Raw genomic sequence first — 27,131 nt, forward strand, 5'->3', positions numbered from 1 at the left:
ATGCACAAAGGATGTTCAAAATTCTCAGTTATTATGGCATTCCTTTGAAAATAATCAAAGCAAAAGCAGAACCTTACCAGAATTATCTTACAAAAATAATGGTTAGAGGAGATATGACTGAAAGCTTTCCTATTCCCACTAGAGTTTCTGTGTCCATCAGACTCAAAGAAAATGAGCACAGAATAACTCTCAATGATTCATCAGGAAAAACCCACATAAACAGTCTCTGATCCTGCATGACTAACATTCAGATTGCCTAAAACCACTTAGATAATTTATGTAAAAATGCAGAACTGAGTGGGTTGGCAGTCAATGGCAATAAAAACTAAAAAACAGAACAGAAGGAAACATTAGACTACATGACCATATTCTAGAAGAAGTAAATGACTTTCAGTACTTTGGTTCCTATGTCAGTACTCTAATTGACATAGTTTAAAGCTCTTCGATTAAATAAAAATCTAACTATTATCTAGAAATCCAATCTCATCACCACAAATACTAAAATTCATCTGTACAAAACCACCAGTCAAGCCAAAGCATCTTAACACTTACTAATACAGGTTTACAAATGAACATCACTACCCAACAAGCAGTTAATATAATCAATAGTTTTGGGATAACATGCCTTCAAAAAATAATAGAACAAACATGGCATGATCACATTTCTAATACAGTCATTATTGAAGAAATCCGGCAAAGACCTCTAACAGAAATAATTCAAAAAGTCAACTGAGATGGGTGGATCTACATTCGAACTCTTGTCCTCTAATTGCCAATTAATGGACACAGAGGAAGACCAAGAGAACAGTTTTGGCAATACCCAAGCAAACTTTCTTTTTGAAAAAAACAACGTGACATTTACCATTTGGCACAAAACAAAGCAACTTGATTCATTTTCATCTAACAGACTATCTACTGAGTTTTTGTTATGTGAATATTTCTCTATTCATATACGAATAGAGAAATGATGAGGATATATATGCTCATATATATATGTAATTTTTTTTTCTGTATTATCTCCTCAGTATACTCAGGAGATCCAATCTGTACACAATAGTCCAAATGCAGTTATATAAAGGCTTTGTAAAGAAGCAAAATAGTCTCCTTCCTTATACATCAGTCTTAATTGCAATTATCCTCCGATAATTTCAATTAAGTTGTATCTGCAATCTTTGCTATGTGACCTTTAACCTCTTATCCACCATGACTGAGATCCCTAGCCTCATCAGTTACTCCAAACATAATCTTGCCAATATGCCACTGGAAAATCTCATCACACCAAAGTGCATAGTTTTACACGTATTAACACTCGTTTCACAACCTTTATCATGTGCCCACAGTTTCAACCTATTTAAGGCATTCTATAAGTGCTACATATCAAAAGCATTCTTCATTGCCTTACCTACAGTTGCATCATCTGCAAACAACTAAACATCTCCAGTCAGATCTTCCCAATATCATTAGTGTACAGGTAACAATCCAAGAACTGATCCCTTGGGGAATACCACTGGTCACCTTAAATATAGAAGGCTCATATTCTCCATATACCACTTCAATACCTGTGCATCAGCCATCCTGAATCCTCTAATTTATGCAACAGCCTTTCACGTGATATCCTGTCAAATGCCTGAACAAAGTCCAACAATATTACAGAGTATTCATTCCTTTTATCCAACTGATGCTCTTATTTAGTATACATGAATCACTTTGGTCCTTAATTCACTTTTTCAAAATAGTAGTATGTATGAATATCAGCTTTTTTTTTATTAAAAAAAACTGGGAGGAGGAGGGAGTGCTTTTTTCAATTAAAATCTTCTTTTATTATAATCAATAATTATGGAGACACACTACCATGTTAGAGAACTTAATTTAATTGTATTAAAATAAAACTCAACATTTGAACCTTAATATAAAGGGTGATATTAAGGTTGAAATGAATATATATATATGTGTATATATATTTACTTCATGAATACACACACACACACACACACACACACACACACAGGATTACAAGCTAACCTAGTACATATTAGAGCAGGTTGAGAATAACTGCTTTGGTCAACCATGATTGGCCTGACCTTTGTTGATAAAAAAAAAAAAAATATTGAATTAAATTAAAATCCATAATTACATTGGTAAAACTACATCAGTAGATACTAGTTTTCTATAATCCTGTTATTTTAAATTTTTGTTTATTGTCTGAGAGTTTACCAGATTGTTATCCAATTAAATCTTTTTTGTGTGTGTGTATGTGTATCTGTGGGTTTTCAGAATAAGAAGAAGAATCCTTCACAAAATACAACCAAAAATAAAAAATAATACAGTAAGTCATAGCTAACCCTTATATATGAGGATTATCAGAAAGAATAGGCAATATTACTCAGAAATATTCTGAGAGAATAGGCAATATAATTACCTCTTCTAAAGATCCCCTTCTTTCCCTTGCCCACCCAAGTGTATACTATGTTAATTTATTTTTTAACGGTATTAATGAGAACACAGACTAATAAGAAAATAACTATTAATGCAACTATTTATTAAAGCAGCAATAGGTTAATAGTTATTTTCTTATCAGTCTGTGTTCTCATTAATACCATCAAAAATGAAGTAACATGTACGACGAACATGCCTTTCCACGTGTTCAAGTGTATACTAAATCCATTGCACCTGTAACCTATCCTAGGTAGGTGAAACACGGTCATATAATCCCAAAATAGAAAGAAGAACATAAAGGACATATCGAATACCTTTGTTAAGGAAAAGCAGACATTTTTGACCATGTACTTGAAATGTGCCACCCATTCATCGAACCAAACCATGGTGTTAATATAATTCAAAGAAGCCTGTGAAATGTTTACCAACTAACCAAATCTCAACAAAAATTATGGCCTAAAAGTTCCAAGGAATTCAATAGCCCACCTACAACCATAAAAAGAAAACCCACATAGCGGATGCCAAAAGGAAACAGATTTAACTGGATAACAATACAACAGACTCTCAAATAACAAAGAGAAATGTAAAATAACAGGACTATAGACTACTAGTAACTGCTGATGTAGTTTTAACCAATGTAATTATTTTTATTTATTTAATTTTCTTTTTATCACCAGAGGTCAGGCTATGGTCAATGGTTGACAAAAACAGTTGTTCTCAGCCCACTGCTGTATCAATTTAGCTTATAATCCTATGTAAATATTCCTGAAGATGACTTTGATCTAAAGATTGAAATATTGAATTGTATTTTAATATAATTAAAGTAAGTTCTCTAAAACAGTGGTGTCTCCATAATTATTGATAATGACTGCTGATCACCATGTAACTCTGAAAGAAAGATACTTCTTTTCCATCGAAACTACTTCTGCATACACAAGCAATTTTTACTTTTCCCAATATTCCTAGTGCTATAAATATTCTTTTAAACCTCCAACATGATGTCCTCAGAGCACTTAAGCCTCAACACACGAATTCTAATCATTCATGGTGAAGAAATAGCACACAAATCAAGACAATAGGTAAGTCGAAACTCGCTTATCTAGACAATTAAACCGGCTCGCCTTTTCAAAAAGATGTCGGGACACATGAGTGATACCTAACTGTGTTAAACTAAAAATCAAGTTTCAGTCAAAAAAAGCCCTCCGTATGTATAAATGTGCCAGCCTTGCACTATTACGAGCAGATTGCAACAATGCACACCAGTCTCTCCATGACGAACACAGCCACTGGCTCATTACAATCATAGTTCTCTGCAATACTCAACTCTGAACTTTGGTCCATTCTCTCAGACGTTTCAGAAGCCTCTGTGCAGAAAGAATTCCAAAAAATAAAAAATAAGCACATCAAAAAATATAACAACCTGTGTAAATTGAAACCACTATCGCATGTTCAACTGCCCCAGACAGCAGTCAATCTATCATCAAAAAGGCTCAATGAAGATGCCGTCAGTGTCCTAGCCTCGGCCACAATCTTGCTGTCGCACTGAAAGAAGTCTAAAGGAAGGGAAAACTATTGTTAGTTTCCTTTTCTGATGTAAACTGGATTCTTGGATGCTGACTACTGAGGTGACAGGTTCCTGGTCAAGACTACATGATCACTTTACCCAAGTGGAGGGAGCATAGTTAGACTGATTAGTGTTAAATTTTCTGATACTATGATCAGATCAAGCACTTTTAAACCCATGTCCCCCTTCACTACATGCTACCTCAGGTAATTATCTCTCAGCAGCTGTATAAATTCCATTACCTTCCCGGCCTGTGACCATTCCTCCACTTTCCAGTCTGTCCCCATAGTTGAAACCTCCCCCCCACCTCCCCCAAGATAATTACTCAACCGGTACTTGTAATGCTAATTTTTCAATGAATGTCATCTACATTCTCTCTTATATCCCTTGAATTATAGCAGCTACCAATTACATATTTCATCCTGTTGCCTTCTATGTCACAATAGATAGCCTCAAATGAACTGTCCTCTGAATCCCTTTTCCCCTGATGTACTTCTATTCTTTTAGGCATCAATTCCTCTGCTATCATTAGCAAATGTCCCTGCCCCATCCTGTTCCTTCTGTCCTCTCTGAAGATACTATATCCCTGGCATTCTATTCCTATGACATCATCATCCTTGGTCAAACAATTTTCACTAATGTGTATAACTTTTGGCTAAGTTGAGCTAACCAATGCCAAAAACTCCTCACCCTTATTTGGAATACTTCTGGCATTATACCCCATGTTGCTAAGCCCACTAAAGTTAAGAACTTAAGGCAGTACATTTAGCATTATGTGATCACTCTCCCATTTGTTACCTCTAGATTGCCTAGACCCATGCTTACCTGTATTCCTCCTTAACATTTTATTTTCCCTGACTCTGCACTTTCTAACGCTCACTGAACACACTCATGCATCCTGACACCAAATTCATTCAAATGCAAGTCATCCACCTTATATAAATTCTTCCTTCCATCAAACTCACTCCATACATCCATAAACTACACACCATTCCTCCTGCACAATCTGTGCAATGACTTTTTTGTGAACATAGCTCTCTGTCTCAGCTCGCTTCTATCATACCATGGCAACAGACCCAACTTTTACTTTCTCACTCTTCTTTTTTGCTTGCATTAGCACTCTTTCATGTCTTCTCACATACCACACTTGTCACCTGCTAAATGTACTAGCCAACATCTCTTTCACCTTTGCTCTCTGCATCCTTACAGTATCACTGACATCTTTAATCTTAGCACCAGGAAAGGAAAACACAATTTCATCATACTCTCTTCAAGCATTCCTCTTATCAATGAATCACCATACAAAATTTGCTCCTTATTCTCATTGCTTTCACTCTTTAATACTCTGCTTTCTCTCTCTCTCTCTCTCTCTCTCTCCTTTCTTTTGCTTCTATGTCATACCATTCACCACACATTTCTCCAACCACTCAATCTCAAATTTTGTTCTGTAGTGAACTCCACATAAGAGCAATATCTTTTCCATTACCATCTAGTCATTCTCTTCATTTTGCACTCTATCATTTGTACAGTTGCTCATACTGCTTGTAACACTAATTATGCCAACTGCATTATCCCGCATTTCATCTTTCAGCTCACTACTATCATTCTTCTTACTTTGTTCTTATACTCTCCACTTTCGTTTTCTTTAGATAAATCTCCCACTCTGAGAACTGCATACATTTCATGCATGCTGAAGCAAACACAATCACATGATTTAAAATCATCTGGCATTGGTGCCAGGAAAATACAGCATACAAGAACAAATATTAAACCGTCGAAAATCACAAAATTAGGCACACTACCCTCACAGTTAATCAAATAAACACTCATAAATATAATAATGCAAAAAGAATGAACTAATTATTGTTAAATACTTCCAAAAAGAACTCATCTTTTGGAAGGTGAGTTCACCAAAAATCACATGTACTATCTTCACTTTCTCCAAACATGCTACAACTCTGACAATGTACTTTATGATTTCCATATCACTATATGGCTTACATTTTCTCCCAAATATATATGCTACTTAATAAGTTGCTTCAGTAATTTCATTACTTCGTCCTGTCATCACTTGAAATATTTTTTTTAATTTTTTTTTTTTTTTTTTTTTTTTTTTTCCCTAGCTTCATATTTATATGTATAAATTTGCTTGGTTCTCCTTTTGCATATTTCTGGTCCTTATGTGTACCATAATGATTATGAGCATTACATTTGTTCACTGTCGAAATCAATCCCAAAATAAACACACCATTTTTTATCTTTGGAAGAAAACTGGTGATCAAAAACTAGTAGTATTATGAATGTGTCCTGTACACTCCCTGAAGATACTGGCTGCTTGTGTAAAAATCTGGTATGAAAATAAGTAATAAAAAGACCAAAACAAAGTAAATGTCCTTTGAATTCTGTCATCAGTATTTCCTACCATCTCCATTGTTTACTAACCTTGCTGTAGTGTTTACAGTGCAGTGTTTACAGCTATAGTGTTTTTTTTTTTTTTTTTTTTTGGGGGGGGGGGGGGTTTCCCTAGTTGTAATACAAATGCAAATAAATTTTATGCAGTACTTCCCACAGAATTACTCCCAACAGCTGTACTCTGTGATGTGAATTTTGATGTCATTTGTGAAGAAATTTAATTCACTATTGCAAAGGTTTTACTCTTATTGTTTGCAATAATGAACATAAAATATTAGTTCAATGGAACTTAGGATGGGTCTTTTCTGCAATTCGTTATAGCATGACTCCATTGTAAGATACATTTATTGTACTTTACAGAGAAATATGAACAGGATACGATATGAATAGTAATTAAATACATTAATGCACCATCTATAATAATATGAATTAGATTAAGAGGTTACATTATGCACTATGGCTTTTGCAATGACATTTGGAAGAATTTGATGATGCCTAGCTATAATGAATAAAATATTTCATATTCCATGAAATATAAGCAAATATATATCTGTGTATTCCAGTTTTCTCAATGATGCTTTGGTATTATCTCATAAGTAGAAATATATAACTGTGGATGTTTAAATAACTATAGTTTGCAATAGAAAGCTACCATCAACGAGTTATGGTGAATCAAATAATTAACACTGATAATACATATACAATGAAGCTGAAATTATTCATTAATGAGCCTGAGCAGTTGATTTTGTCGGTTTTGCTTCATAACTATAATGAAAAAGTAATTTGTATCACAACAGAAACTGTAATATAGTGCTGTCTATTGCACAGGTGCCAAGGTATTTGCCATTAGCAGTGACCTAACACAGACAGTTCATCCATCAAATTACCAAACAACCCTCCCCACCCTGCTAATACACCAACATCTCAAACGAGTACCTTTCAAAATACACTATGGATACAACTCTTGGTAATATGGACCACAACCTTATCCAAGTTTCCTTAACCTAACAATTCTGTCTATCTATGTCTTCTGGCATTACAATGGTACAAACAGTCACTAATGATCAGGTCATAAGCAATACAAATCCTCTACCACTAACAAGTGTCACCCCTACCTTCAATGCGAAGTGGCCTGTTTGCACAAAAGGGCAAACCAGCAAGCATTCACGCTGCAAAAGAATATCATACTAATTGGATGAAATACCAATTAGTATGATATTCTTTTGCAGTGTGAATTTTTGCTGGTTTTCCCTTTTGTGCAAACAGGCCACTCCACATTGAAGGCAGGGGATGACACTTGACAGCGGTAGAGGATTTGTAGACCCATTAAGTGGTAGATGACCTTCACTGCTGGGTGAAATATCATCCTGTTTATTGTAAACTTGAAGTGGTGAATGCCACGTTTGGCATCCAAAGCAGGGATTTCAGTTTGTCCATCCTGTTCCTTATGCAGTGTGAATGATACCTTCAGTGGCCTGCCAAACATTTAGAGACCAAATACCTGCTGCATTTTGAGGGCACAGCAGTAAAAATTGTAATGCTGCAGGCTGGATGACAGATACTACATGGACCTGAATCTGTCAGTAACAAGTCAGAACATTTACCAGTAAGATAGCACATAATCTTGCTGCCACATACTCTGCAGGTTATGACTGAACAGACAGCGAGTTGCAGTATGTGGAAGGCACTGTTGAAACCATGATATGGAAATGAGACTGGCCACTCTCTGTATGGGTGTCACGTCCACAAAAATCATCTCCTGCAGTTTCCTACTTGATCCTTTCATTAAATAATAATAACAAAACTGGGGGGGGGGGGGGTATATATATATATATATATATATATATATATATATAATTGAAAAAAAAAAACAGATAAAAACAATTCTTAGCTCATACACGGTACATTTGTATTGTGGATAGTCTAAGAATTGTTTTTTATAATGAAACATGGAACTAATAGTGAGTCTATCACAATGAATAAAATAAATCTCTCAAACAAAATACAAAAAAACACAGACCAACATCCCTATAGGGGGGGGGGGGGGGAGCAGCAACATCCATGGCATTAAACACTATCAAATGATGTAGGGGTGCATAAGGGTCAAAGCTATATAACTGAGAGGAGACCTCCACATAGCCTTTCAAGCAGTGTTTCTCAAGGGGGGTCCATGGCAATTTTCGGCTATGCATCATTAACGCATGGAATAAAATTTATGTTTGCGATCGTAAAACGTTCCTATTGTATCACTCAATAAGGTACAGAGACATCTGCAGGCTGTGTAATATGTTTCTCAACAAATAGTGCAATTAGAGACAAATGGGTAAAAATGAAACTAATGAATCGCATGACCCCTCCCACATAAAATGCTGTATAGTAGACAATCAAAACCATATGGTGCACCGGCAACATATAGTTTTGTTTGAGTGAACGTGTTAAAACTAAGAAATATATAGTGAATGTGTTTCAGATATTATATATGGAATTCGGTTGAAGAGAATTAGCATTTCAACTCAACTGTGGGCTTGCTTTTGTCAATTAGTAGCGCGATCTTTTGTTAATACCATACCAATCATATGGACATCTTCATAGCTGCTTTATCTCTACTGGCCTACCATTGCTGTCTGTTTCGAGTTCTGCTTTCACTAGCCATTTGTTGAAGGACTGTTCGTTAAATACGGTAATTTTTTTTTAGCTTTCAAATTCTTAAGTATGGATCACTGGTTAAAGACTGGATTTTTAAAATGCGCAAAAGAGAGGAACATAGTAGATACAAGAGCTATCAACAACAAGAAAATGTTGATATTGTATCTGGATCAAGTGAAATTGATAAGTGTGTGTTGTCTGACATCTCTAAAGAACCAACTAGCAAGAAGATGAGAAAACTTCGTAAGTACGATATAAATTACTTGAAATGTGGATTTTCATGGATGGGAAATGAAGAGGAACCTATTCCATTATGTGTAATTTGCAGTGAAACTTTAAAAAATGAAAGCATGAAACCATGTAATTTAAATCACCATTTTGAATCGAAACATAATGAATGCAAGGACAAACCTGTCAAATTTTTGCAAAAGAATAGGCTTGAGACTCCCTTTCAAAAGAATAGGCTTGAGACACATTATTAAGCTTTGAATGTAGATATATATCACAGGTGAAGCAAAGAATATTGAACAACACAGTATTCTGTACATTTTGGAAAATTATGGAGACAACTACCGTGTTTGAGTAAAACTTTAGTTTAATATAAAAAAAAATCAACACTCGATATTTCGATCTCTATGTCAAGATCATCTTCTGGAGCATATACATTATATACAGAGAAACAGGCTGCAGCACAATCTACATGGTTTGCTAAAGTTACTGACCAACTGTCACAACAATTATTGGCCTGACCTCTGGTGGGAAAAAAAAAAAAAAAAACTTCACTACATCAACGTTAGAGTCCTATTATTATTTATTTGTTACAAAATTACATTGGGCTTGAGAGCAACATGTTTATATATATATATATATATACACATATATTAAAAACATGATTATACATATAAATTTCAACCAGTTGGTATGGATTGGTTTCCCAAACTAGCTGAAGGTTGCTTAAGGTCCTAAAGTATGCTGGGTACTAAGTATTAAGTAGGGTGAATATCATCATCATCAAATTCCTGCCGTGTACCCTCATGGGGTGTACAGGATATGATAGTACTACATGAAAAGTTTACATCATTACTAACTTCCTATCTACAATTTTCCTCCAAATAAGTCTGTTACTTGTCAAGACTCCAACATTATCAGATCTTATATTTCTATCGTCTAAGGCACTTTGTACCGTATCAATCCACCTATACCTTGGTCTTCCTCTGGGTCGTTTCGCTGCCAACCTGGCAGAGAACACTTGTTTTGCTAATCTTTCTTCACCCATTCTGTTTAAGTGACCATACCACTTGAGATTAGCTCTGCTAACGCATTCCTGGATGCTGACAATGTCAAGTTCTTTCCTAATATCCTCGTTTTTAATATGATATTGCCATTGATGCTATCTGTTCATGACTCTAATCTTTCTCACGACTCTCATATCTGCGGTCACTAGTCTTTGATCAAGTGTTTTACTTCTGACCCATTTCTCAGATCCATAAGTTAAAACTGGTTTGAACACTGTCTTGTATACAGCTAATTTAGTGTTCCGACTAATTTCTCTCTTATTCCATATGAATTTATTCAACTGACATCCCACCATACCAGCTTTGCTGATTCTGTTGTCTATTTCTATATTGAATTTACTATCTTCACTAAAAATCATGTCTAAGTAGCTGAAATGTTTTACTTGTTCCACAGTTTCTCCGTTCACAACACAGTTGACATTTTCAATGATTCTGCCTATTTTAAATTGTCTTTGTCTTTTTACTGCTGACCTTCATACCATATCTACTACAACAGTTATTCAATTTAGTCAGAGAATCTTGCAGACTTGTAGCGGATTTATTTAGAAGTATAACATCATCCGCATAAAGCAAAGAGCTGACATTAACATCTCCAATTTTGATATCATGTTTAATACCACTTTCCTTCATAATGTGATCCATATAGATAATGAATAACAGAGGGGGATAATGTACATCCTTGTCTCACACCAGATTTAACATTAAACCATCTTCCTGTACTTCCTTCAATTCTAACTGCTGACTTACAACTCAAATAAAGACTAAGTATTGCTTGATATAATGCCCCATTGACACCATATAACTGTAGCGTATTGAATAGCTTCTCTCTTGGCACCTTGTCATATGCCTTTTCCAAATCGACAAAACTTAAATACAGATCTTTGTTATATTCCCATGCTTTCTCGACTATTTGTCGTAAAGTGAAGATCTTTACTTCACTTTACGACACACTCTATTTGGCCTGAATCCAGCTTGTTCTTCAGCCAGCTTTTCTTCCACAATTCTTCTCAGTCATTTCTCAAGTATACTTGCACAGATCTTGCCAGGAACACTTAGTAGAGAAATACCTCTGTAATTGTCACATTCAGTTTTATTTCCCTTTTTATACATGGGTACTCCAATCATCTGAAATCCGTCCCTCTGTCCAAACATTCTGAACTATGCAGTGCAGCCACTGTAAGACTTTTACACCACCATACTTCAGTATTTCTGGTCGAATATCATCTACTCCTGCTGCCTTTCCACATTTTAAGCGTTTGATGGCTTTTTCTACTTCAAGTATGGATATGTATTCCTGACTGCATGCCTGGTCAGTGTTTTATACCACTGTGCTGTCATCACGGCTTGTTTCATTTAGCAGTTTTTTAAAGTAATTACTCAATACTTGAAGGATATCTTTTTCTTCCATTTTCATGTCACCTTTATCATCTCTAACTCCTTTTACAGCACTCTTTCCTCCATTCCTAAGCTTCTTCAACAATCTTCAGAATATTTTCCCACTTTCTTGATATTTATTTTCTATGTTCTTTGCAAAGTCCTCCCATGACTTTTGTTTAGCTAGTTTTACACAGCGTTTAGCTTTCTTACATTTGCCTCTGTCTTCTCTAAGCTCACAAGCTGACTTTTTTGCCAGGAACTTTTTATAAGCTTTCTTCTTTTCCTTCACTGCCTCTTTAACTTCCTGTGTCCACCATGGAGTTCTGATTTTTCTATCCTTGCAGACAACTTCACCACATGCCTCTCTCGCTGAATCAATCAGCGCTTTCTTCAAGGCTCGTCACTGAATCTCCAAGGTGTGATTCCTGTTCTCGAACTCTTTCATTTTTTCTTCAATAATCTTTGTGTATTTTAGTCTACAGTTCACATCCGAGAGCTACTCAACTTTTATTCGCTTTAAAACTTTCTTACATGTTATTCTTTTCAATATGAAATTCAATTTTATCCTGCTCAAGACTAAATAGTGATCACTTCCAATTTCAAATCCTCTGTACACTCTGGTGTCCTGCAACAGGGAGAAAATATCACTATCAACAATAACATAGTCGATGAGACTTTTCTTATTCCTTGCCTCTTCTCTCCACGTGAATTTGAGCACATTTTTATGTTGGAACATAGCGTTAGTGATAACCAGTCCATGTCCTGAGCAGAAATCCAACAGATATTTGCCATTATTTTTAGCTTTGCTCTTTTCTCCAAATTTTCCCAAAATATTTTTGTATGTCTCACAATCGTTTCCTACTCTGATATTTAGGTCCCCAACAAGGACCAACTTTTCCTTTTTAATTGTGTCTGTTGCTTTTTCTAAAGCATCAAAAAATTCTACCACTTCTACCTTAGTAGAACCTTCTGTGGGACCATAGGCACAAATAAGTCTCATTGTTCAGATCCCCATTCTCATATTTGCCACATTACTCTACTTGAGACTGACTGCCATTCAAGAAGATTAGCCTCGTATTGTATGTTGAATACTATGGCTACTCCTTCTTTTCCTTGATTGCCATTGCCCGAATATAACATTTTGTATTTATTGCTCAGAAAGATCTCACCAGTTTTTGTCTTTTTTGTTTCAGTCACCCCTATTATGTCAATCTGGTACTTATCTAATTCCTCAGCTAGCTCTATTTCTTTGCCATTCAGGCTTCTTAAGTTGATAGTACCGATCTTTAACTCTGGTGATGTTCAGTTGAGGTGTTTTTTCAGATTTGTTCCAGTAGCTTACTTTTCGCTGTTTGTCCTGGTTCCCTGGCGAAAACAACGGTGGCCTTGTTTAACTGGGCGACACCCCAGCCTGCATGAAATTTTGTCATGTTGTACCATCATTTTGTATTTTGGTTTAACTAATAAGAATACAATTTGGTCGGCTAAATCCCAAATTGCCAGCCCATCCTCGTATGTTCAGTATCCAAATAGATATCCAACAGGGTGCACCACGAGAAGGTGAGGATTGGACATTAGGTCAAAAGCCCTGGTCGGTTCTCCGCATTCCTTTAAAAGCTATGTGGAGGTCTCCTCTCAGTTATACAGCTTTGACCCTTAAGAACCCGTTAGGCTGAATATGTGCAATCTAAATTCTTGGAATTTTCTTCCCCCCATTATTGTTGATATTAGGGTAGTTAATCAGAATTTCGCAGGCTTCTTTAAATTTTCTTTCATACCAGGTTTTTGTAAGGTTTTTAGGAGCAGGTACTTTTCCAATCAATTTGGTGAAAGGCGTTGAGAGCATGGTCTGAGAGGCATGCTTCAGCAAAATTGTTATATTTAATGTGTCTTTTGTGTTCTTTTTTCCTTATAGGGATTGTACGTCCAGTTTCACTAATATAAGGTAAGTTACAGGTGCAGTTGATGCAGTAAACTCCAGGATGTGCCAATGGGAGCAGAGGATCCTTAGAGGAGTTGAATATGTTTTTTTAATTTTGTAGGTGGTTTAAAGGTGGCATTGAGATTATAATGGTGTAGGATTCTGTTGATTCTAAATACTAATCTAAATTCTTTTTTGATGAAGTTTTATGAAGGACTTTATTAATAGTAATTTTGTTTGCCTTAGACAATAGAAATATAAGATCTGATAATGTTGGAGTCTTGACAAGTAACAGACTGATTTGGAGGAAAATTGTAGATGGGAAGTTAGTAATGATGTAAATTTTTCATGTAGTACTATCATATCCTGTACACCCCTTGAGGGTACCTGTCAGGAATTTGATGATGATGATATAAACATGTTGCTCTCCAGCCAATGTAATTTTGTAACCAATAGATAATAATAGGACTCTAGCGTTGATGTAGTCAAGGTTTTTTTTTTTTCCACCAGAGGTCAGGCCAATAATTGTTGTAACGGTTGGTCAGTAACTTTAGCAAACCATGTAGATTGTAGTGCTGCTTGTTTCTCTGTATATAATATATATGCTCCAGAAGATGATCTTGATATAAAGATCGAAACGTCGAGTGTTGATTTTGATTTATATTAAACTAAAGTTTTACTCACACAGCAGCTGTCTCCATAATTTTCCAAAATGTATTCTGATCACCGTGTAAGCCTAAAAGAAAGCATTCTTTTACAGGATTATATTCTTTTACAGGATAATACAGGATTGGGTATAGGATAATGCTGATTGTTCTCTTAGCTGACATATGTATGTGTAAGGAATCTAATCTTTTAGTCAAAAATGAGTGCCAGATACTTGGCTTCTGTTGCTACTTAAATAACAATTTCTCCACCTCATCCCTTGACTCTGGGCTGGGTGAAAACTGCATTTTCAACAAAAATGTACACAAACACTGTTTTTCTGATGAAAGGCTGAACCCATTAATTAGAGCCTGTGAAGAAAAATGATCAACTGCTTATTACAGTTGCCTTTCAATGACCCTCATGTTACAGAAATAGAGAAAAAAAACAAGAGTTGCCTGCAGTAGGATAAAGTTGTTCTGTTATTTTTGACAGGGGAAAAAAGTGTTACAAAACCAAAGCCATGGAAAACATCTTCTTCTTCTTAGTAGTATGGCTAGACAAATTGCCTCCCATTTGAAAGATTCAGTTAGAAGGAAAGTTTTTATTAAAAAAAAAAAAGAGAGACATCCTAAGATCTAAGTTTCAAAAGTCTTTTAATATACTCTTATTTCCAAGCTAGCTGTATCATAATTTTTCCCATGTCAAAGAAAACTAAAACCAGGTGTTCATGTTTCAGGAATGCATCTTTTAGTTGTTTCTAAACAAACTAAGTTGTTCATCATTAATCAGTCTCTACATAAGTCAAACCATTAGAAGCCAGGCAAATGATCATTTTCTCCAAGGCTGTATAAAGATAACTAGTGAAAGCAATAGGACAGTAATTGCTTGCTAGCTTTGGTTGTTCTTTTACACACACACACACACACACACACACACACACACACACACACACACACACACACACGTGTGTGTGTGTGTATCAGACTCCATACATGAAAGGTCTCAAGACCTATATCTCAGCAATGGATAAGAGGGCAACAAGAAAGAGAGAGAGAGTCAGGTGATATGTTTCTTGAGCAGCTTAAGGTTGTAGTGAAAGAAGGGTAAAATTTTCCCTATTGGAAGTATATAGCTATTGATGGATGATGAAAAGATGGGCATTTACATGTGCAGTTAAATGTTTCCCATTTCTTATTTTTGCTACAAAATGATATATTTATGGTTTTTTTACTTAGTTGGGACTTTATGAAGATCTCTGAAAAACTTGACATAAGGATTCATACTCAAAGACATTTTTGGTTCAGTATCAGATTCCCATCTTCCACAGAGCCACTAACCAGTAAGTAGTAAATGTGCTCATAAATGGAACCATGGTGTTCCATTTATGAGCACATTTTAATGAAACAAATGCATAATGAAAACAAATGTAAAATGTTTTAAGACTAAGTAGATTTTTTTTTTAATCTTAAAAGAAACATATTTAATCTTTATTATTTCTTTTTTGTTCTTATATTTTAATGGAAAAAATCACACATTGGTGTTGGTTCACAAAGTTTGCTTCTTCCGTATTTCGGTGCTTAATGAATATTAGTAAATATATGCTTATTCATATAAGTTTCATTTCAAAGGTATTGATAAGAAGCACAAAAAAATTACAAACACAATCTTTAATATAAATTGTATTGAATATAAATACAATAAATATTATAATACATGTCTGTATTACGATTTTTTTTTCCGATGGGAACCGTGAAATATTTTAATTTTTCCAAAGGAGGCCTTGGCATCCATAAGTTTGGGAAGCACTGGTCTAGAGAATAGGAAAATATAAGACTCAATGAATGAAAAGAACTGGCACCATCACTAGGAGACCTTTCCACAGTGAACAGGATGCCCCACACGAAAGGGCAATACAAATGTTCCTTACTTTTTAAATAAGATGTGAATCAGGTCTTTCTAACTAAAGGGACAATATTGCAATGCTGAAATGAAAACCTTGACACATAAAGATAAGAAAGTCATTTTGCATCTTTACAAGGCCTTGAATTTGTAGATTACAGGTACTAGTAAACAGGAGAAAGTGAGGCAATGTGATTGAGATTTACAAACTTCTAAATAAATCATACAGGTTATTAGTAGATGGAATTTTTCATTTTATGGACGGTGGGGGAAAGGACACAAGGGCATCCCTGGAAGATGAGAATGAATGACATCAAGACAGGGGTGAGAGTTAGATTTTTCTCATAGAGTGGTGTGGAATTGATTGTGATTGGATGTTGTGTGTCAAGTAGTACAAATTAATTCAAGAACAGGTATGTGGCCTCAATCGATGAGTCCCTGACTCCTTGGCATCTCTCTTAATAATAATAAAGGACACCTCCACTCTTCTAACTGAAGTATACTACTGCATAGCCTATTAACCAGATATACAAGCATATTTTTCAATGCCAGCACATGATTCCAAGCTCTTGAGATGAATTATTTAAAATTATACTAATTACTGATAACTTAACATTTTAAAATGCAAATGTGTTAATCTCAAAGAGAGTTCAAATAGCACTGCAAACAGCTGTAAATCTGTAAATATGCGACTGCATCTACAAGCATAAATACATAAGTGAGTGAATCGATTTCACAGATGAATTACAGAACCTCAGAGTAAGGATGTATACCCATGGTTGTTGTTGTTGTTGTTTTTTTGTGTGTGTGTGTGTGTGTGTGTGTGTGTGTGTGTGTGTGTGTGTGTGTGTGTGTGTGTGTGTGTGTGTGTGTGTGTGTGTGTGTGTGTGTGTCACAAACTTTAGCAATTTACTAACTGCCAGCATTAACTGCTTGATCCTTTAATATGGGTAGGATGTAAAATACAATATTAAGTAAACAGATTTATTCAACTAATAGTTTTTTTTCTGGCAACCATTTCTTATTGTTTCATCTAATTATCTTCTTCAGTTGTGCATATTTTATTATTTTCAAAATATTAACCTAGTCTTTAAATACATAGAACTATTTCAATATAACATATACCTCCTGAATCAATTGCATCTATCAAAGCATCAGTATCTTTGCTACGAATGCAATCTATAAGTTGACGGTGGGTGCGTTCTCCTGCACTATCAACACGTCTAAGGGAAGGTAGCCTAGTAGAAACAGATGTAACTCCTGATTTTGGAAGTGCCTTTCTTCCTTCAAACAGTAGCACCAACAAGAGATCTACCAATCTCATTGTGTCTAGAACACATCTAGAATGAAAATGCCAAAGAAATTACTTCGACTGATTTTTTTTTTTTTTATGAAAGATGCATTCTGGAAAATTTTTTTGAACTTCATTATAAATGTAAATTTTTTTTGAAAAAAATCTAAACACATATTAAGAGAGATATTTTTAAAATTTGGTTCATAGTTTAAAAAAACTGCATTACTCATCAAAACAATCAATCTAAAATTAAATTTTAAGTTTTCCTTTTTATTTGTTTTTCATATTCATTTATAAAAATTGATAAAAAAATTTAAAAAGAAAAATTGAAATGTATTTCTCAAAATTTAGAATGATATTCCAGAACCAAAGGAGAATAAACAACTCATTTTTTCTCATGCATATGATTATGCAATAGTCAAAATTATATTATTAATTATAGTGCACAATACTGAAGTTTGCTTTATATAAATTAAGTGATTCTAATATAATTAATTGTATCTAATAAATATAAAAATAACAGCCATCTCATCATCCACAATCTGTTTAGAAAAACATCTTTTACTGAACAGAAGTCAACAATGTTTCAATACGTCGGGTCAATTCAATGGCAACACTCCAGAACAGCGAGCAAAGATTATGATTTCATCATTACATCGTTAACCCATCACATATATCAATGTCCAATGAGATAATTTTACTGGAGTATCAGGATTGCATTACCAAAATTGTAAAATTGAAACTCTGAGTACCATATTTAGTTTTGTGACAATCTGATTTAGCATTTACATTCTCTTAAGCATTATGCATTTCATATGATTTTTGTGGCTTACATTTTAATACAGTTGCATAATTTGTTAAGGCACAAAGAACAAACTTCATGATTCTCATCACCATTTAAGCTGCAAGTTCATTAAATGTATGAATGGTGCAAACTCATTTTGCTATGTTTATGCAGTGAAGTAATGTTATAATCTGCAAAAAAAAAACATTCACTTTTCTGATCAAGAAAGCATATGAGTGGAAGTTAGGATATGACCGGACTTGCACTGTCCATATATATATTTTACAACATGTGCATAGTGAAGAGAACGGTTAAAGGGTACACATTTGTCAATACCATTTGCTATCAGTGGTGTAAAAGGAGCATTTTATGTGACTCCTACTCACAAAAGGTTGTAAGCCTATAGCATATTAGTACTGTGGGTGGGCAAAGGATTTATTTTAAATTAATTTTTGTAATTTTTTTTATTCATTTTTATCCAGTCCAGTAACCTTACCCCAGAGACCAAATATGGAAATTCCTCAATGTCTTAAGGTATTAAATGCATTTTATACATCTATCATATCTTGAGTGATATCTGAATCTTACCAAAGATAAGCTAAAAATCTTACCAAAGTTTTAGAATGGAAATCTGGCATTATTGTGAAAAGAATACTAAGATGTGCAAGAATAAAAAAAATTTTTTTCATTGATTTATTTATATTTCATATAAATAAATCAATGAAAAAAATGTGAAGAAACAATCTCAACTCACCAAATGGCATTTATTTACAGATACATCAAAGTTCAGACTTATAAACAATGATCCTGCACAATGGAAATAAATATTCATTAATCCCAGTAGTATACTATCAAAGAGCCATGCAGCTTCATTTCAGTGATGTAAATTAATAGAAATAGGGGATATTAAAGATCCAATCTTATTTCAAATCTGAATATATATATATCTACCCTATATATATAAAATGATAAGCCTTTTTATGTCACGTTTTGAAACTCATGGGCTACCCTGAGTGTTGAGTCTTCAAAATTCAGAGTCATCAGAATTCAAGGAGAACCGGTCTACCAGTCCAGAACTTGGGGGGGGGGGGGGTAAGCACCAGGGGAAAAGCACCCCCTTTTTGAAGACTCTACACTCAAGGGCTACCGCGAGTGTAGAGTCATCAAAATTCAAGGAAAACCGGTCTACCAGTCTGGAACACAGGGGGGTTGGGTGACGTAGGCACGTAGCCCCCCCCCCCCCCATGTATGTATATATATATAAAGGAAATAAAACTAAATGTGAAAGAGGAATTCGAATTTCTCTAATGAGTGTTCCTGGTAATTTATGTAAGCATATCTGAAAAAAAACTAAAAAAATTGCAGAAGGGAAACTTGGAGAAGAACGAGCTCAGTTCGGGCAAATAGAAGTTGTCAGGATCAGTCACATTTTCACTTTAAGACAAATAGTTGAGAAATCCGTGGATATAACAAGAATCTGCAACTAAGTTTCATCAATCTGAAAAAGGTATATGACAAGGTCCTGACAGATTTTCCTTGGTGGAAAAATAGGAAGTAATGATGTAACCTTTTTTCATGTAATACTATCATAATATTTTTTACATCTTCTGAGGGAGGATGAAGAATTTCCCTCAGGGATCAGGAATTTGATGATGATGATGACAACTTTAAATTAAAATTATCTTCTATGTTGAGCTTTACTATGTCATCGTCAGAAATACATACATGTACTGTATATACGCTACATTCAAAGACAATTAGTGCCATGTTACTGTAGGATACAGAATCTCTGATACCAATTAATCCCTAGCCTTAACTCCTCTTGTGGAAAAAAAAATAATCATAAATGCATTACATCAGCCAATTAGAAGCTTATATTATTGACATCCAGTTGTAATTAATCCTGGCCCATTATGTAATCATGTAGTAATCATTCATAACTTTACAGTCCTTAACTGCTTTTAACTTAAAGAAAGTGTTTTCCAAGCAATGTGTGAATAGTTTGAGAGTGTCAAGTGGAAAAATATCTTCTAATATTGGTATGGTATCTTCTCTTGGCACTTGAATGAACAGGCTTGTGAGGTCAAATTTGCCATGATATCTGCTGGATCAATTTAATGTCCTTGATTTTGTTAATGAAGTCTTTGGAGTTTTTTATATATGAAAATGTATTTCCTGCATGTAGGGACAGCAAGGTAGTAAATATTTACATAGGTAGTATGTTGGCAAATATCTAGTGTCCATAATAGGTCTAAGTGGAACATGCTCGTAAATTTTAGGACCACCATAAGAAGCACCACTGCATGGAAAACATGTAATAATGTAACCTTTTTTCATGTAGTACTATCATAATATTTTTTACATCCTCTGAGGGAGGATGGAGAATTTCCCTCAGCGAGAAATTATATCAGGAATTTGATGATGAAAACTATAATCACATTAAAATTATCTTCTATGTTGAGCTTTACACTATGGTCATCGTCAGAAATACATACATGTACTATATATATGCTACATTCAAAGACAATTAGTACCGTACTACTGTAGGGATACAGAATCTCTGATACCAACATTTCCCATCATTTCGAAAATTTGTTCTTGGAGTCATGTGAACAAACACTCAATGTCACCACATACAAAACGGTGACTTGACTTAGGTATATAGATATCACCATCTGACCAGGCTCAAAAAAAAAAATCCTTTAACGGTTCCACAGACTTTCTGAACAGCTTACACCTCAAAATTCAATTCACACTAGAAGTTGAAAGAAACAGATCACTTCCTTTCTTAGATGTTCTTATCTAAGTGGTGAACCACGGTGAACTTTCATTTGATGTCTACAGAAGTTCAACACTGGAAAGATAAAATACCTATAAGATAAGATAAAATATCACATTATCATCCTGGTCAAAAATAGGGAGTCATCAAAACACTCAAAGACAGAGAATATACAATATCCAGTGATGATATCAACAAAAGTGCCAGGCATTTTAAAAATCACTCCTAAAACTGTTAAGCTGAAACTAGTCTACTGCAATATTTCCCAACTGCTAATCTACTGTAAATTCTTTTCAATCTGCAAAATCTCTACTATCAAGGGGCACTCGATGTTATTCTTAAATTCAACTTAAAATACAAAGGCTTGACAGACAAGGTGAATTACAATCCCAACAGTGTTTCTCACCTAAAGTAAAAATATCACTGATATGCAAGACTATATGAAAAAAAATTCAAACACTTTTCTGTTAATGTGTTTAATCAAGATATATGACAAAAAAATCAAAACATGATTTTAAGTCATTTAGAATAGCCAAATGTAAGAATGTCCATACATCAGTAATTTCTCATATTTGACTATTTAGATGTGAAAAATCAAATGTTATGGTTTTCTGTTTTATTTCAAATAGAAGTAAAATTTTTTTTCACAAAAAAAAAAGAAAAAATTAAAATATTTCTTTATTCTGTTTATTGAAGAATTAAACATGCACACACACTTAATGGTTCATGGTGGAGACTTCAGATTTTTGACCAATCCACAGTACAGTTTGCATTGCTACTTAGTGGACAGGGAGCTGTATTCTGGATCACAATGTTTATGACTTATGCAAGTCACAAAAAAAAGCCTCAATGTTCACAGTGGTTAACATGTGCAGACTCAAAAAAGTTACAGCACTCTCTAATAAATAAGGCATCATGAGAGATGGAATTGAAATACTAGCTGAATACGAAAGAGAAAATGAAAAAAAGCTAAGGGCCTATTAGGTACATAATATGGCATTAAAGTGTAAGCAATGGTTATTTAGTTTACACAAATACAGAACTTTAATGTGCACAGGAACATAAAGAAAAACAAACAAACAAACAAACAGAAAACAATCCTTCATAGATGAGGAAATAAGAATATAGCAAGAATTATTATTATTTTAATTTATTGAAAGGAATATAACTTATATACTTGATTAGTAAGTATGTTGTTTATCATCATCATTTTACCCAAGCATGGACAAAACTAGGCTACTTGTAGATAGGCAGCATTACCTGAAGAGGTAGTGACCTCTATTCAAGGAGGTCTAAATCCCACTAATGAGAATTCAATAACAACAAAATTGGACTTCTGGTTAATGACACTCAGTATAATATATAGCATCATACATGCCTGGAAAGAGAGATGCACATTATGAGATACAAATGGCAACCTCATATGAAGTCAAGATATTTCACAATTAGCCTACTTGTTTATAGAACACTAGCTTTGGTTTCGAGTAGCCATAGTATTCAACACTAAATACAAGGCTAATCTTCTTGAATGGCAGGCAATCTCAAGTAGAGTGATGTGGGCAATTATCAGAATGGGGAACTGGACAATGAGATTTATTTGTGCCTATGGTCCCACAGAAGGTTCTACTAAGGTAGAAGTGGAGGAATTTTTTTGAGGCTCTAGAGATAGCTACTGACACAATGAAAAAAGAAAAGTTGGTCCTTGTTGGGGATCTAAATAGCAGAGTAGGAAATGATTGTCAGACATTCAAAAATATTTTGGGAAAATTTGAAGAAAATAGCAAACTTATAATAATGGCAAAAACCTATTGGATTTCTGCTCAGGACATGGACTGGTTATTACTAACACCATGTTCCAACATAAAAATGTGCACAAATTCACATGGAGAGAAGAGGCAAGGAATAAGAAAAGTCTCATTAACTATGTTATTGCTGATGGTGATGTTTTCTCCCTGTTGCAGGACACCAGAGTGTACAGAGGATTTGAAATTGGAAGTGATCACTATTTAGTCTTGAGCAGGATAAAACTGAATTTAATGTTGAAAAGAATAGCATGTAAGAAAGTTTTAAAGCAAATAAAAGTTGAGCAGCTCTCAGATGTGAACTGTAGACCAAAATACACAAAAATTATTAAACAAAATTTGAAAGAGTTTGAGAAGAGGAACCATAGCTTGGAGATTCAGTGGCAAACCTTAAAGAAAACCCTGATTGATTCAGCCAGAGAAGCATGTGGTGAGGTTGTCTGCAAGGATAGAAAAATCAGAACTCCATGGCGGACACATGAAGTTAAAGAGGCAGTGAAGGAAAAGAAGAAAGCTTATCAAAAGTTCCTGGCAAATAAGTCAGCTTTTACTCTTAGAGAATACAGAGACAAATGTAAGAAAGCTAAACACTGTGTAAAACTAGCTAAACAAAAGTCATGGGAGGACTTTGGCAAGAACATAGAAAATAAATATCAAGAAGGTGGCAAAATATTCTGGAGGTTGTTGAAGAAGCTTAGGAATGGAGGAAAGGGTGCTGTAAAAGGAGTTAGAGATGATAAAGGTGACACAAAAACGCGAGAAAAAGATATCCTTGAAGTATGGAGTAATTATTTCGAAAAATTGCTAAATAAAACAAGCAGTGATAGCACAGTGGTAAAAAACACTCAACAGGCCTACAGTCAGGAATACATATCCATACTTGAAGTAGAAAAAGCCATCAAAGGTTTGAAATGTGGAAAGGCAGCAGGAGTAGATGATATTCGACCAGAAATGCTTAAGTATGGTGGTATAAAAGTCTTACAGTGGCTGCACTGCATAGTTCAGAAGGCCTGGACACAGGGACGAATTCCTGATGATTGGAGTAGAGCTCTAATAGTACCCATATATAAAAAGGGAAATAAAACTGAATGTCAGAATTACAGAGGTATATCCCTACCGAGCGTTCCTGGTAAGATATATGCAAGTATACTTGAGAAACGTCCTCACCAAGAACAACTATAAACTGGACTGTAGAAAATCCAGTATTGTAAATCAAAAATAAAAATTGTAATATTAAAAATAGGACACCAATTGCGTCTCAAAGAAACCATCTAAATGAATGTTTATTCCTGTCATTGTAAAAATAGAATTTAGCTTGATGAAAAAATTTATTTTTTATTTTATTTTATTTTATTTTTATTTATTTTTTTCCCCACCAGAGGTCACGCCAGTAGAATAACGTGATCAAATCATTGTTTCTCTAGCTTACAGTAAATGATGTAACTCACTTTTCCTGTATATTTATGTACACTCCAGATGATGATCTTGATGTGAAGATGAAAAGTCGGGATAATAAAAAAAAAAGTTTTTTTAACACGGTTGTAAATTCCATAAAATTTTTAAAATTAATGCTGATCACTGTGTAACCCTAAAAGAAAGGAATACTTGAGAAACGATTGAGAAGAATTGTGGAAGAAAAGCTTGGTGAAGAACAAGCTGGATTCAGGTCAAATAGAGGTTGTCAGGATCAGATCTTCACTTTACGACAAATAGTCGAGAAAGCATGGGAATATAACAAAGATCTGTATTTAAGTTTTGTCGATTTGGAAAAGGCATATGACAAGGTGCCAAGAGAGAAGCTATTCAATACGCTACAGTTATATGGTGTCGATGGGGCATTATATCAAGCAATACTTAGTCTTTATTTGAGTTGTAAGTCAGCAGTTAGAATTGAAGGAAGTACAGGAAGATGGTTTAATGTTAAATCTGGTGTGAGACAAGGATGTACATTATCCCCTCTGTTATTCATTATCTATATGGATCACATTATGAGGGAAAGTGGTATTAAACATGATATCTAAATTGGAGATGTTAATGTCAGCTCTTTGCTTTATGCGGATGATGTTATACTTCTAAATAAATCTGCAACAAGTCTGCAAGATTCTCTGACTAAATTGAATAACTGTTGAAATAGATATGGTATGAAGGTCAGCAGTAAAAAGACAAAGACAGTGAAAATAGGCAGAATCATTGAAAATGTCAACTGTGTTGTGAATGGAGAACCTGTGGAACAAGTAAAACATTTCAGCTACTTAGGCATGATTTTTACTGAAGATGGTAAATTAAATATGGAAATAGACAACAGAATCAATGGAATAAGAGAGAAATTAGTCAGAACACTAAATTAGTTGTATACAAGACAGTGTTCAAACTAGTTTTAACTTATGGATCTGAGAGGTATGCGTTAGCAGAGCTAATCTCAGGTGGTATGGTCACTTAAACAGAATGGGAGAGGAAAGATTAGCAAAACAAGTGTTCTCTGCCAGGTTGGCTGTAAAACGACCCAGAGGAAGACCAAGATGTAGGTGGATTAATACGGTACAAAGTGCCTTAGACAATAGAAATATAAGATCTGATAATGTTGGAGTCTTGACAAGTAACAGACTGATTTGGAGGAAAATTGTAGATAGGAAGTTAGTAATGATGTAAATTTTTCATGTAGTACTATCATATCCTGTACACCAATTGACAAGTGGTGGACCGTTAACTTTTGGGGCCTTGGACTAACACTCTTTGGGAGCTGATCCAATTAACCAAAATTAACCCAAGTTTGGGTTAGTTGTGGCGACTCATTTGCCATTTTGTCGAAAAACTGTTTTTTTTTTTTATTCTTTTTTAATAGAAAAAATTATTGGTAACCTACATTGAATTTTTTTATTTTATTTGATGCACTTGGATATACAAATTTTTATATACAGTTATAATGAAAAAAGGTTTTGTATACATAACAAACATCAAACATAAATAAAAAAAGAAAATATATTAGGTATTACTTTTAGTAACAAACAAAAAAACAAAACAACAAATTCTCACGTCAAGAATAAAAACTAAGAAAGAAAAAATAATAATAATACTTATTCTTAAAAATAAAATAAATAAAACATTCTAGGAGTTATATAATGTAAGTTTTTTTAATACATTAAAGAGAATTTAAAGAGTAACTCTTCTGCATTTTTGCTCTGCAAATTCTTTTATTTGATCATCACATTGTAATTCTTTGGTTAAATCACAGTTTATGGAAAGAATTAATAAATAATATAATCTTTGATTCGTCATTGTTGTCCTATATTTGTTTTCTATATAGGACATCCTTTAGAAGGATCGCTCTGCCTCACAGCTGGTGATTGGCAAGGCCAAAATTTTTAAGATTGTATAGCAATTTGGAAAAAAATCAACAAGTTTCTTTTCATAAATTAGGTTGAATATATCATTGCATGAGTCATATGAGTCTGGCTTAGTCTCTAAGTAGGATTTTAACTGAATGCATTCATTGACTAAATGTTCGTCTATATCATCTGAATAATAATCGATAATATTAAGTGCACTTTCCAAGTCAATATTTTCGATATTAATGTCTTGCAAATCCATTAAAAATTTGAATCTTTTGCTAAATTTCCTGTAGACAAGGCCTCTTCTGTTTAAATCCATAATCAACGTATAGCGTATCCCATTTAAATTTTTCTGCTTCATTTAGCGAAACTTTCTCTGTAGATTTTTCCAAAAATTTTGAAGTAATATATCTCTTTTTTAAATCACTGTATTCTTTTTCCACACTAGTACTTAATTTTTTGGCTGTCTCCTCGTATTCGTTTAGTTTCTGATCTGATTGTCTCATAAGTTGCTCACGAACACCTCTAATGACATAATCAATTTCTCACATTCACATATGTCTAAGCCTGGGGTCTGAACTTTTTTGTTAACTAAATTGAATCTCTCTAAAATTTCTTCCCAAAAAACAGTTAAAATCGCAGTTTCAAGTTTCGCCAAATCATTGTATAATTTCTGTGCCTCTCTTCGAAAATCAAGTTTCTCATCTATATCGTCACTAAACATTTTTAATATGTTCATGATATCACCGTGACTATTTTTTTAAAGCTCTAACAGCATCATAGTGACAAGACCATCTAGTCTGGCGTAAACCTTTTATCGAAAATTTTAGTTTTGCTTCACGATTTAGAAGCGCCCACCTATGGGTAGATGCAGAAAAGAAAACATATTTGTTGTACTATTCCAAAAAAGTTCACAATTTGAGTTGCAACTTTAATCGCTTCTCC

The 27,131-nt window shown here is 34.3% G+C and overlaps 1 protein-coding gene across 9 annotated transcripts in view; it reads right to left on the reverse strand.

The window, feature by feature from the left end:
- The window catches only part of Ufd4 (ubiquitin fusion-degradation 4-like), an 831,523-nt gene that overhangs the window by 713,358 nt on the left and 91,034 nt on the right, over nt 1–27,131 (reverse strand). For all 9 annotated transcript variants that reach the window (XM_090399614.1, XM_090399612.1, XM_090399618.1 and 6 more), the window contains exon 6: nt 17,324–17,538. In XM_090399614.1, the coding sequence (XP_090255740.1) occupies nt 17,324–17,538 (215 nt within the window). The remainder of the gene's footprint in view (nt 1–17,323; nt 17,539–27,131) is intronic.

The sequence above is a fragment of the Typopeltis vanoorti genome, chromosome 10, assembly GCF_054136105.1.
Source record: "Typopeltis vanoorti isolate ZY-2024b chromosome 10, IOZ_Tvanoo_1.0, whole genome shotgun sequence".
NCBI classification, from domain to species: domain Eukaryota; kingdom Metazoa; phylum Arthropoda; class Arachnida; order Uropygi; family Thelyphonidae; genus Typopeltis; species Typopeltis vanoorti.